The following is a 12,206-nucleotide window of genomic DNA, read 5'->3' on the forward strand; positions in this document are numbered from 1 at the left end:
TGACTTCCAGATGCAGTGAACCCCTCTGCCCTTGATGTCTCAACTTCACACTCTTAGCCAAAACATGAACATTGTTTAACAGCTCTTGGTGTGGAGGTTTAAAAGAGAAGGAGCTCCTGGGTGGAAACAGGATGTGTTCCTGCAATCCTGAGCATCCCTTCTCAGTCCCTCACCTGCCCTGGGATAACATTCACCTCAACAGCTGGTGCAGTGGGTCTTGGACAAGGATATTTGACAAGCTTAAAAATAGGGAAAGGAAGCTGGATGAGAGAATATGTAGCCTCATACTCACTGAGGCTGGATCAGAAATACCTCCCTGGGGATTGAGCCTTATAAATGATCTCCCAAAGCTTGAAAAAAAATAAATATGCTCTAGTAACACACCTTTCCTTCAGCATCCCTGAGAAAAGGGTGGGGACTTGCTTGCTGGAAGAGAGCCACAGAGACTAATGCAGGGAAAGGTGGTGGCTTACATTCAGAACAACCTGAAATGCCTTTCTTTGAAAGCTTCCTCCTAAGTCCACCCATGCTCCTTCCCCAGCCTGGAGAAATCTCTGGAAAGTACTGGAGCAAGAAGATCTGCCTTCTTGTACAGGCACTCTCTCCTCCCCAGCAACTACAGCCCCCTACCCCAGCTCTCCCAAACCTCCCACAAGGTATTAAAAAGCAACAACAGACAGCAGGCTCTCTCCAGCTTGCTATATTTAACTACAGACCTCTAAGCATTCCTCCCCTTGCACTCCTTTAAAACAGTTGCACACAAACAGGGAGAATGAGAGCTGCTCCTCGAGGCTGTGAGGAGCCTGAAGCCCAGGTTTTCTCCCACTGCCTCCGCTTTGGGACTCCTGCATTGCCACGTGTGCCATAAAAGCCACCAGAGTGCACGCAGGAGGAGGAAGGGAACACTTTTGTTCCTCCGCCCCAAGAACTCAAGGTACTAAATGTTAATACTTGGAAATCAGTAACTGCCAAGAACAAGATCCCCACCCACCCATCCACCCTAAGCTTTGAAATGTTTTCTTTCTAGCTTTACCTTGGCACGCTGGCCAAATAAGTCACAAGTTTACGAAGGTCTTCCTGCCTTATTCTGTCATGATTGCTGCGGGCTGGGAAGGTCAGGACGGGACCACCTCGTTTATCACGGCCACCTGTGGAAAATAAAGGATTGTTAGAAAATCAGGCAGGAAGCACACATCAAAAAAACTATGTGCACTGAATTGATAAATATAAATTACAGCACATTTAAGAGTCTGCACACCCGTTGTAGCTTTCAGACTTGCCTAATTGAGGAAGACAAGCTTGCATTTGCTGGAGCACCAAATGGGGTATATAAGAAAAAGAAAAAAAAGCCCACACAAGGAAAATTGCTACTAGCACTTCTTTCACCTAATCCCATCAAATCTAATATATCTCCTACTCCAAACAGGTGATGCTAATGAAGTCCTACTGTGGGGATAGTTTTAAACTGGTCAACACCAAAAGTGAAAGATTTTTTCACTGTTGCTCAGTGTGTTGTACCGTTCATTCCAAGATAGTTTACCACATCCTGCCAGTTTGAAGCAATGTATCCCAGTAATGTTTTTACAGCACAATGTTCTAATCTATCAGGTTAGATTAAATTAGAATTAAAATTTTGATTAGAAGTTCGTGTCTTCTAAGCTTTCCATTTATAAAGTGTTGTTGGCAAGCGGAATATTTGTTTTTGGAGGGGTGGGGGGTGGTTTCCTGTAGCTTTCCTGCCTTAAAAAACACTTCTTTTAAACTGTCAGTGTCTGGCCCTTTATCTTTTACAACAATTATCTAAAGGATTAGCCATAAAGGAATAACTCTACCTTGAACTGTACAATCACAAGTACAGGGGCAAATACAATCTATTCTACAGTACCTTATTTTATTCTCTCCTGTAAATAAAGTTTAAGAAGATTGAAACTGAAATCTAGCACCTCATTCAATGTTTAGTTCTTTCTTCACATTTTATCTTAGGATTTCTTCCAGGAATTGTGTGTTGTTAGATATGTGTTTGCACTGTTATCTAGGAAAAAGTTACAACTAAACTACAGCTCAAAAAGCTAGTATGGAACTGCAAGGACCTCGCAAACAAGCTGTAAAAATGCACATGAGTTTGCACTTCTCAATGGAAAGTATAATCTCTTTAACAGAAATATCACTTCTGAGAAAGGAAACCCACGTGCTTTCTGAGCTAATTTACTTGGCCAACAAGAAGAAAAAGCTACACAAGGACATGAACATCTCCAGCACTGATCCACACTGCTCATTAAGAGCTCAGGACACCTGCAGTCTGTGCTACTGGCATATTCTTGTTACTATATATAAGTTTTCTTAAAATACAGATAATTTTTTAATTGCTAAGATCCATCTAAAGAGTCTTCTACAGCACTGCTGCCTGTACAAGACAGAGTCTCTTACGACAGACTTCACCTAGACAAACAGAGATGCCACTGGTACCCATGGTTTTCAGTGGATGCAATAAAACTGGAGGGCTACATTATGCAAGTCTCCATCCGAACCAGGTTGTGTCTGATTTGTCCAGGGATACAAATGGAAAGGCAAACAACAGATGTCATCTTTATTTTGAGCCCTCATGCAGACAGGGGTACATATGGAGTACAAAAACTGTCCTGCCTAATCTCCACTCAGATCTCTGTGCTTTCCATTTGCCTTTACACTATGAAGGTGAGGAAGGTCCATCGGAGTTCAGTGTCACCTTGGCAGATCCATGTGTCTGCCACATAGCAGGAAAATGGGGGCATAATGTAAAAAAAGGATTCAAGTTACAAGGAAATGAACAGATCTAAATGTTCAGACCTTTTAATGAAAAAAGCTTCCTCATTTTAAGTAAATTCTCCCTTTGTTGAGATTATTTCACACACCACATCAATGCCAAACCATTATATCATGCATGATACATGTCCAGCAGAAAAGCAAGCCAGCCTATAGAATGGCAAACCAATATAACTAAAGCTGGAGGGAGATACTTTCTCAACACAAGAAGCTTTTCAAGATTTTGAAAAATTTCCCATCCTATCTAGATGTAACTAAGGCTTTCAAAAGCTTCCAGATATTTTATGAAGCAGAGACCTTAACTTGAACTGCATCCCAGAAGAACATGCTACCCGCTACTCATTCAGGCTCCCTCTCCTTCATTCACAATTATTTAAATATTTGTACAATGTGGAAAAGAACTAAGAGTTGAGATCAGAAGACATCCAAGCCCACATTTGTAATCCTCTCCCAGGATATAAAACACCTGGAAAGGGCCATGAGGTTCCCACAGCCCAGCAGCACTAATCACTCTGATGCTGCCCGTTCACCTTGGCTTTGTAAACCAAAAATTGTGTTTCTGGTCAGGGACCCCTTTAACACCTACCATTCCACCAAAGTGAGCTCTACAAAATAAATAAATAGAAACCTGTGTAAAATCTGGCAGGCTGAAAACATCAAGTCAAGAAAATTCTTGACCCTTTTAGTAACAGCAACACAAGGATTTCAACTACAGAAAACAAAATAGGATCCAGAACATTCGTGTCCTGTCTTTGCTTCAGGATAAAATCTGTCCCTCAACAGTTCATCTAAATTGTCCTCAGGGAAGCAGGAAAAATAAGGCTCAGACACAGGGTCAGAAGTTACCAGGACAGGCCTGAAAAAATGGGTTAATTCTCATTGGAGAAGAAAGCCTACATGATGACCCAGTTGGATGTTTCTGGATGATGGAAGGAAAAATAAGCACCTGGACTGACTCTTCCTAGTCTTACAGCACACAAAAACAAGGAGACTTGGGTAAAATATCAAAATGTGTTACGTTTAGAAACAAATGTTTCTCATTTGTGATAAAAGTGCAGTTCTAGGCTTTGAGCAGCGGAGTAAAATTATTACATCATACATATTAGAATCCTTCAACTGCTTTTCAATTGCTTCTTTCAACTCCATGCAATCCCAGTTACTGAGAAATCCCTAATTTTTATGAATGCCTATATAATTTGCAATTTTACCAAGAGCCTGTAAAAAGAAACATCAGACTTCTTCTAGAACAAACCCATGTATGTCTAATTCACCATCAGACTTGCAGAGTTCAGTACCCGTGATTTACTCTCTTAAATACTGATAATATGCAGCATTTTTGTTACATTTTGTAACCCAAAATCTCAGCTTTTCTAGGCAGACTGAAGGGGGTATCACCACTATCAAACATGCCCATGTAAGGATGCTCATCTCCTCTAATGGAGCCTGCTGAGAAGCAGCAACACTCAAAAAAAGAGGAGAAAACCTTCTGGCATTGGCTGTGCGGGGATTCTGTCTATACCATTCCTTTTCCTTCCTACTATCTTTTCACTGAAGAGAATAGTAAAGTACTGAGGGGAAGAAGTTCACCCCAGATGCCACAGTGAGTCACTTGAAGAAGCAGGAGGAGAAATGAGGTTTTCTGACTTGATCCACTGTGTTTGGGCTTCACAGTGCTTGAGACTGTCTCTGCTTGTTAGTAATCCACTCAGGGAGACAAACCTTGCCCCAAGTCAGCCATGATCTCCACACCAATTGTACATGCACAGTTTCAGAGAGCTACTCAGCATGTTGTTTTAAAAGACAATAAAAACTAGAAGGAAGCCAGGAGTCTCAATTGCTCTAATCAATAAGCCTCATCTCCTGCCTCCCCCTGGACTCACAGAACTGTGATGAAATAATCAAACATGTCATTAGGCTTGCTAATTACAGTTATTAAATGCTAAAACAAACAGCTGATAATTTCTTACTGTTTTTCAAGTTGGGTTTTCATGAGCTTTGCTCTGATTTAGAGAGGCAAACAGATGGTCTGGTTATTAGTGCACTGGTTAAAAGGAGTTCGAAAAACACATGTTCTTCAGGGCACAGAGTACACTGAGAACAAATATTTAGCCATGTATGCCTTGCATTTCTCAAAAATCCTTTGTTGATGGCCTTTCCTGTCAGTGGCTTCCTTGCCAGTTCTTCCCATCTCCCTTTCTTCTATCCTATAAGAACCCATGGCTAAATTCAGGGTTTATTCCCCGAAGTAAGATCACATTTTTCCTCCACAAATCATCCAGGGGACGTTGCAGTGATGGTACAAGGCACTGTGATGCATACCACATTAAAAGAAAATCTTAAAGAAATCTCAGAAAACCTGCATACAGGCAGGCAGCACAGTTAGTGGCCTTCTGATGATCACTTTTCCAGTCAAGCCTGCAACCAAGAATAAAGAGACTCCAGTGACAAAACTTCTGTCCTGGCAGCTGCCGGAACACCTCTTAGTGGTGGGCCCAAATGTTTCTGCCTACAGTGGCCCCAACTGCCCATAGGTAAGCCAAGAAATTTGCCATCCCAAAGTGTTAGTGATATGAACTCTGTAGAGGCTTTACCAATCTCAAGTCCTAAGGCACATCCATCCCTGTTAATACACAATAAACTGAAATTCCAGCTACGTGTAGTCCTGTTGAGGACAGGAAATTATCAGTTTCCGTTAATGCAGACTTCTTGTATACAGCAGATAATGATTTTATCAAGCTCTGTTTTCAAGCTGCATCTCTCCAGTTCTATCAGCCTTTCCACCACAATCCTTACCTGCTTGCAGCAATCCACATTTAAGGGTTCAAACCCTCTGCTTCCTTTTGCACTCTCTTTGAGAGAATTCACAAGGATTAGCCAGAGACAAATGTCCACACACGTAAAGCTTCCCAGGAACCTTGTCTAACATCCTGCAGCACATCAGCAACGGAAACGGGAGCAGCACACGGTGTCTCTGGCCCCTGTTCAGATGACTACTGCAGTTCAAGTAAATGCACCACTTCATCTGACCCTGCAGATCATAAGCTGATCAATCTTGATGCTGTAGACTCTGCTGAGACCATAAGTGAGTTTCCAGAGGAGCTGAAATAATCCTCATCAGGTATTTCAGTCCAAAATATGGTGAAAAAATGAATTATAATGAAGAGAACCAGGAGACAGATGGAGCTCAGCTGATGCCAGGCACTTCAATACAGTGATAAACAATACACTGTGGATTTCTAAATCTAATTGACAGACTTCCTAGGAAAGGAAAGTATCAAGGAATTGGTATCCAGAGTCTTAAAATAACATTCCTTTCTCTGTCATAGCTGAGTTCTGTGAGAGTCTACTTGCTACTGGACTTACTGTGAGCAGACTTCTGCACTAAAACTGCTACTTCAAGGTAGATTAATTTATTGCAAGGGTCATACATAGGATTAGCTGTGTGACCACCCTCCTGTTCAATTGGTTCCATACAGGTGATTCTAGTGCAAATGATAGAAATCTAAGCTCCCACAACAAGCCAATTAACACAGCTGCAGTACAATCACCAGGGCCTGACCCTCCAGAGTGCTGCTCTTTGCAGCATCCATGTCTCAGAGTCAATTCCCCAAATCAAATTCTAATGGCAAACTCTTATGACATTGCATTTGGGGTTAATGACTCCAAAAACAAAGCTAATAGTTCTCACCAGAAGATCTCCTGGCAAAGCAAGTCAGAGGCTGTAGATGAGATGCCCGGAGCAGCCACTGAATAATCCCTTTTCCTAGCAAGTAAATCACCCAAAGCCACTGCATGGAGTTGAAGAGACCTGTCGTGTCTTGCAATTCATTTTCACTGCTTTATGCAAGTATTTTGGGGTACTTCTTTAATTTTAAATGTGTACTGGCCAATAAGCCAGTATGTGGCAATGCTGATGGTGGTACAGATACACCCCCCAAATTCACACAACAGGGCACAGTGCTAGAAGCTGTACAGAATAAGGAGAAACAGAGGCCAGATTTACCCTGATGACACACTCCTCTTTCTCATTTGAGACAAGCATAGAGAAATAGTCAAGGAATGCCATGTTTTTCAAATAGCAGATTTCCCTTTTTTGAAATCACCATTGATTTCAAACTACACCAGGGAATAGTATAAAAAGGAAGATATTTTTCTGTAACAAAATATAGAAGAATTGTTGATGTTTAATTTGAAATTTCCATTCCAGAGGAAAAGGAGAATGGAAACTTTTAATTGAAATAAAAACTTTTTGTGTAAATACAAAATGTTTATATCACTCAAAAATTAGATATTTTGGTTCATTTTATTCCCAACCCAGTCCAAATTCCAGTGTCCACAAATCAGCATTTGTGACCTCCTGAAACCAGGATGTGAACTCTTTCAGTGCCCAGAGGTACCAGGGGTCTCATTTCAACCCTTTCTCTGAAGAGTAAAGTGCTTCTCCTACAGAAAAAGAAAAAACATGTAGCTCCACATGTGGTATCTCTGGCACCAAGTGACCTGTGGTGTCCTTGGACATGTTTTTGGGAAGGTCAGTGTCTTCTTTTCTGAGCTTTCCTCTTTCATTCATCATGCCGGCCTAAATTTGGTGGAACCTAATTGTAAAGCTGTCCTTTCTTTACATCTATTTACACTGAAATCCCTTCTCTGAAAGATCTTTCAGGAAATCTCTGCTTTTCCTTCTTTTCCTTAAGGCTCTCAGTCAGGTTCAGATGTTGCTGTGACCCAGATCAGGAGGCTACTCCCGAGATGTGGGGCTGGGGACAGTGGGCTACCAAAGGATGGAGATGGCTGAGCTGTTACCGCATCCACTTCTCCCTGCCCTGTACCCGTCGGGTGCCCAAAGCGCACAGAAAAACCTCCTGCTTTGCAGACACGCCAGGAGCTCTGCTTGTCACAGCTGCAGCAGCTCACCAGCTTATTACACCCTTCTGCTGCTGATTCTTCTGTGCTCAACCACGCTCTCAGAAACCTGGCCAGCCTCCTCTTTTGTACTCCTGCCTCAGCAGAAGAGCAGACAGTACCTGGATGACAGCAGGAGCCCACGCGCCACTGCTCTTACGAGCCCTCCAGGGAGCGGAAATACCGGGAAGGTTCTTGAGAAACAAAACTCTTCTGGGTGGGATGTGGAGAAATGCTTTCAGTGAGACCCATGACATCAGTCAACTAACAAGCTTTTTATAAGCTTTTTATAGCCTAAGTGCATGAAAAGTTCCATGCATGGGAAGGGAACGTGGTAGCAAATTCCCTTTCCCTAAAGTTCATACACTTTGTTCCGTACTGCCCTGATCAATAGAAAATCTACCATAAATATAATCAAGCAGCTGAACAACGCCCCAATTTACACCACTCTTCTAAAACAGTGTCTGTTTCCCAAGAAAGACTATAAGCCCAAGTTTCCAAAATATTTCACCACCTCTCACTGAAAAAAAGGACCTAAAATAATCTACAACCTGTTTTATTTCTTCTCCTCAGTGTTCATCTCCCTCTCAGAATACAAATATCAGTCTCTGGCTTGTAACTCACTCCCTAATGGCTCCCAAAGCCATTCCATTGCTGGAAGCAGCACACTGAACCACCCAGGCAAAGCCAAGATTTTATTAGAGTTTAGACAACAAGCAGGTGGCCAAAGCTTCCCCCCTGCCAGCCCCCTGCTTAATCTGCTTCCAGGAGTCAGCGATGGAAGCAATCAGCTCTGACTGAGATGCACCTCACCCACTGCTCAGTCCACCGCCCTGCACAGGAGCTGTGGAATGGGATTTTCAGGTACTCTTCAGACACACATGTGAACTTTGTTCAGGTTCAGTCTAGCTCATAGATGAGATCACTGGAAGAAACCAAGAACCAGTTCCAGGAAAAAATCCTGATATTATCCACCACCCCTCAGCTTTTCTGCGGTGCAGGGATGTAGATGCAGAGCCCCATGCCTGCTGCTCGCAGCTCAGTCAGCCGAGGGGAAGTGCCAGGCACAGAGCCCCAGACAGCACTTCGGCTGGATGAATCCATGCCCAGGCAGAGCTGTGTGTCAGCTCTGAAATTAAGTGCTCTTGTGAAAGCCTGAGTGCTCCTCTGAGATGACACGTGCCTGCTCTGGAGCTCTCTGCCTTGCCTGCCTGTTCTGCCCTTTTGCTTTTCAGGGCCCAGGTGTGGAGCACCCACCACATTGGAACACTAAGCAATGTGTAGTCCCTGCCCAAAGGGTCTTGTGTGTTCTCTGCAATCTTCCTGTTGAATCACAGACAAACAAGCTGGTGAGCCACAGCTGACGAGAAAAGCAATAAACTCTGTAACTGACATGTTCAGCTGAGAGTTTTTGTGTGTGCTGATAAATTCTGCTGGTGTAAGGAGAGCACCCTTGACAACTTTACTGTACTGTTATCGTTAAAATTAACTGTAGTATTAAACTCTGAAGAAGATTCAATAAAAATCTCCTGTTCCTCAAGGAAGCCTGATTAGAACACAATGTGCTCTCAGAGTCTGTGCTAACTACAGAACTTTTTTTTTTGTTGATCTTGGAAAATCCAGGTATTTGGTTTTTCTTTTTTGTCAAACATTTTCTCTTTTGTGCTCAAAGCACACTCTAGGAAATTATTCCATTTTAATATAAAATAACCTAGCCATGAGCTGAAATGCTAAAATCATTTTCTTAATCTGCTTTATTATAACAGTCCAGGGGAACACTGGGCAGTACTTACACTCTGAGCTGGAAGGGGATGCTGGGGTTATTGCAGCGAATACCAGCAGCTCAAAGTGTTCTGACTGCAAAGGGAACTGCTGCCCGTAGTCATTGCATTTGGAGACCATGAAGAGGAGGTGTAAATCCTAGGACCTCTAGCTGTGTCAGGAATGGCACATTTTGAGCAGATCCAAGTCTGGAGGCTGGGGAGTCTATGTGGAGCAAGCTGTACCCTGCCTGCAGCGGATCATGGTGTGAAAGCCCGGGGGATTGTGTTGGCGCTGCTTATTTAACACCCCCTCCGCAAGGCAGCCTTGGCACAGGACAGTGTCTAACGAGCTGATGATTTGATGTGAGACCCTCTGGCTCAGAGCTGAACACAGGCACCATCACTGGAAGGGGCTACATAAACAATCCAGACAGGTTGTCATTAATAAATATTCCATGAATTACCAAATGATCCTGCAATCATTTCCACGCAAAGCAACAGCAGGAGCCAAGAACTAAATTACAGTACAGTGCCTGCATAAATTCCTCCCCTTCACTTCCCCAGAGCTCTCGGTTCAGCTTTTGTGTCAAACAAGTGTGCAGGTACGGTGTGTTTTTTATGGCTATGCTCCCCTCTTTGGGGCAGTGAAAGCCAACCATGTAAAACATTTCAGAATGAGACTTCAGTGCAAGATGAAGTGCTCCTGCATGACAGTACTGTTGGGATAGTCTTCGGTTTTCACAAAAGACTTCCGGTGTTCCAGAAACTTCCCTCAAACTCTTGGATTTTCATGTCATCAACGAAAAAGTCGCCAGCATTTATAGATCCTCAAATTGTTTCCCCAAGTCACAGCTGGACTTGTGATCCATTTAACTGTTAAAATATGGGAAGACATCTCACACCAGCTATCAGCAGAGGGGAAAGCTTTTCCTGCCTGGCTCAACATGGTGATGAACCCCATCCTCATGGAACTGGGGACTCAACTCCTGTGGAGAGAGCCAGGGAAGAAGAGTGCAGGCACCTAAAAGCCTTGCTGCAACCTCCTCCCTTCTGCAGTCAGCATTACTGTGGAGATGAAGGAAACAAAAAAGCAAAGACTGCAAACAAGAGGAGCTGGCTATTCTTGATGGAGGTTTTCTTATTGCAAGCAGCCTGAATGGTTTGTAATCATCAGAAATGCTGCCACTAGAAATACCCTGGGTTTATGCTGCCAATTTGAGTGGCTTCATGCAAGATTATGATTGCTTCAGACTTTCTCTTCCCCCTCTCACTGACAAGTTGTAATTCACACCAGAAGCAATATCATCCAAGCTATTCTCAAAGCCTCTTCCATATTGTCTAGTCCTCATCCACCCCCAGATCCTTGAGATTTGTCTCCTGAATGAAGGCTGCAAATCTTTGTACAGAATGGCATGAGAAGTTTGAGCATCTGAGTTATTATGTAAATGCAGCATCAATGGTACTTTTAACTGCAAGCTGTTTGGGACTGTAAATGGAACATCAGTAATTTATAGGCCTGAGTGCTTCCCACATGCAGGAATTGAATGCTATTCACTGACCTTGAACCAAAAGCAGGATCCCTGAAGTGTCCTGCATGCTGAGACAGCCCACATCTGGGCTGGAGCTAAACAGCTGCCTTTCATCCTACCTGAGCTGCTCATTTACCTGTGTCTCAGAATATGAAGAAAATGAACATGGACCAGTTTCCAATGCTCTGAGTATTAGTGGATAGACCTGGTCCACATACAGCTCTCTTCTTAGCAGAAGAGCTAATTCAAGTGCTACCAATTTCAAACATGAAACCCTTGAGACTCTGCAGTGTCTTAAGGACTAGGATGTGGCAGATAGTGCTCATGATAGGCTGGAGGGATCAAGGAAAGATGTGCTCACCTGACACAAAGGCCACTTTCTCCTTCAGTATAGGAAGCACATCAGCAGCTTTTAAACCATCATTTCGAAAAGAGCCTGCAAAACAGAAAAACAGGAAAGTCACATTAGAAGAGAGCATGTTCTGTTTCTCAAAATCAGACTGGAGATAGGCTATAAAATACATAAAAGCACCAACAAAGATACCCAAAAGGCTGATGAACAAACAACATTAACATAAATAGAAATGTGTTCATTAAAAAAAAACTAAAAATACAGAGACTCAGTTCATTTCACTATCCTTCAAAAGTTCTGAAAGGTTAAGAAATTTCCTACCAAGTAACCAGATTAATCCCTGCTGCCTTTTTCACAAACCATCCTATCAAGCCTGGGAGATGCTCATCTTGTAGAGCAAGCCAGGAGCCTTCTCCCTTCACTGTTCTGAGCATAGCCCAGGCAAAATTGCAGGGAACATTACGGCATATACACATCCATTTAACATCAGCCTTTGAGACAGATTTGTACAGGGGCTGGCTTAAAAAGGGCTTTTCCTCTTTGCCCCTTTCTGCTGCTCCTTAGGAGCCAGCCAAAGTCTTCCCTGTGTAAGGAGTGGTTTGAAGCCCCAGCACATTTCATGCTGTTTGACTACACGTTAAGCATATCTGCACAGGTCTTCCCTGAAGTGCCAAATCACTTCATGCATCCTAAATATTCCCCAAGAAGTCACAGAGTTTTACTCCAGAACTGCCCCGTTTCAGGCTCCAGCAGCATGTCTGCTCTACAAAAGATGAGCAGTAAGGAATCAGCTCAGAGCAAGCCAGACACTGCTATTCCCACAAAAGGTGGGTTTGAAGGACACCTTTGCAGCTCCCC

General features: G+C 43.1%; 1 protein-coding gene across 11 annotated transcripts in view; it reads right to left on the minus strand.

Moving 5' to 3' along the window:
* Window positions 1-12,206, minus strand: part of KALRN (kalirin RhoGEF kinase) — a 474,021-nt gene that overhangs the window by 306,771 nt on the left and 155,044 nt on the right. For 10 of the 11 annotated variants that reach the window (XM_088058776.1, XM_088058771.1, XM_088058767.1 and 7 more), the window contains exons 2-3: window positions 11,358-11,432; window positions 1,034-1,148 (exon numbers count right to left, since the gene is read on the minus strand). In XM_088058776.1, the coding sequence (XP_087914902.1) occupies window positions 1,034-1,148; window positions 11,358-11,432 (190 nt within the window). Of the gene's footprint in view, window positions 1-1,033; window positions 1,149-5,595; window positions 6,184-11,357; window positions 11,433-12,206 lie in introns of those variants that run through there. The other variant, XM_088058774.1, reaches the window with a different exon arrangement.

This window comes from Pseudopodoces humilis, chromosome 8 (assembly GCF_049639895.1).
Source record: "Pseudopodoces humilis isolate 2021_Gansu_Grassland_sample_001 chromosome 8, ASM4963989v1, whole genome shotgun sequence".
Lineage (NCBI taxonomy): Eukaryota > Metazoa > Chordata > Aves > Passeriformes > Paridae > Pseudopodoces > Pseudopodoces humilis.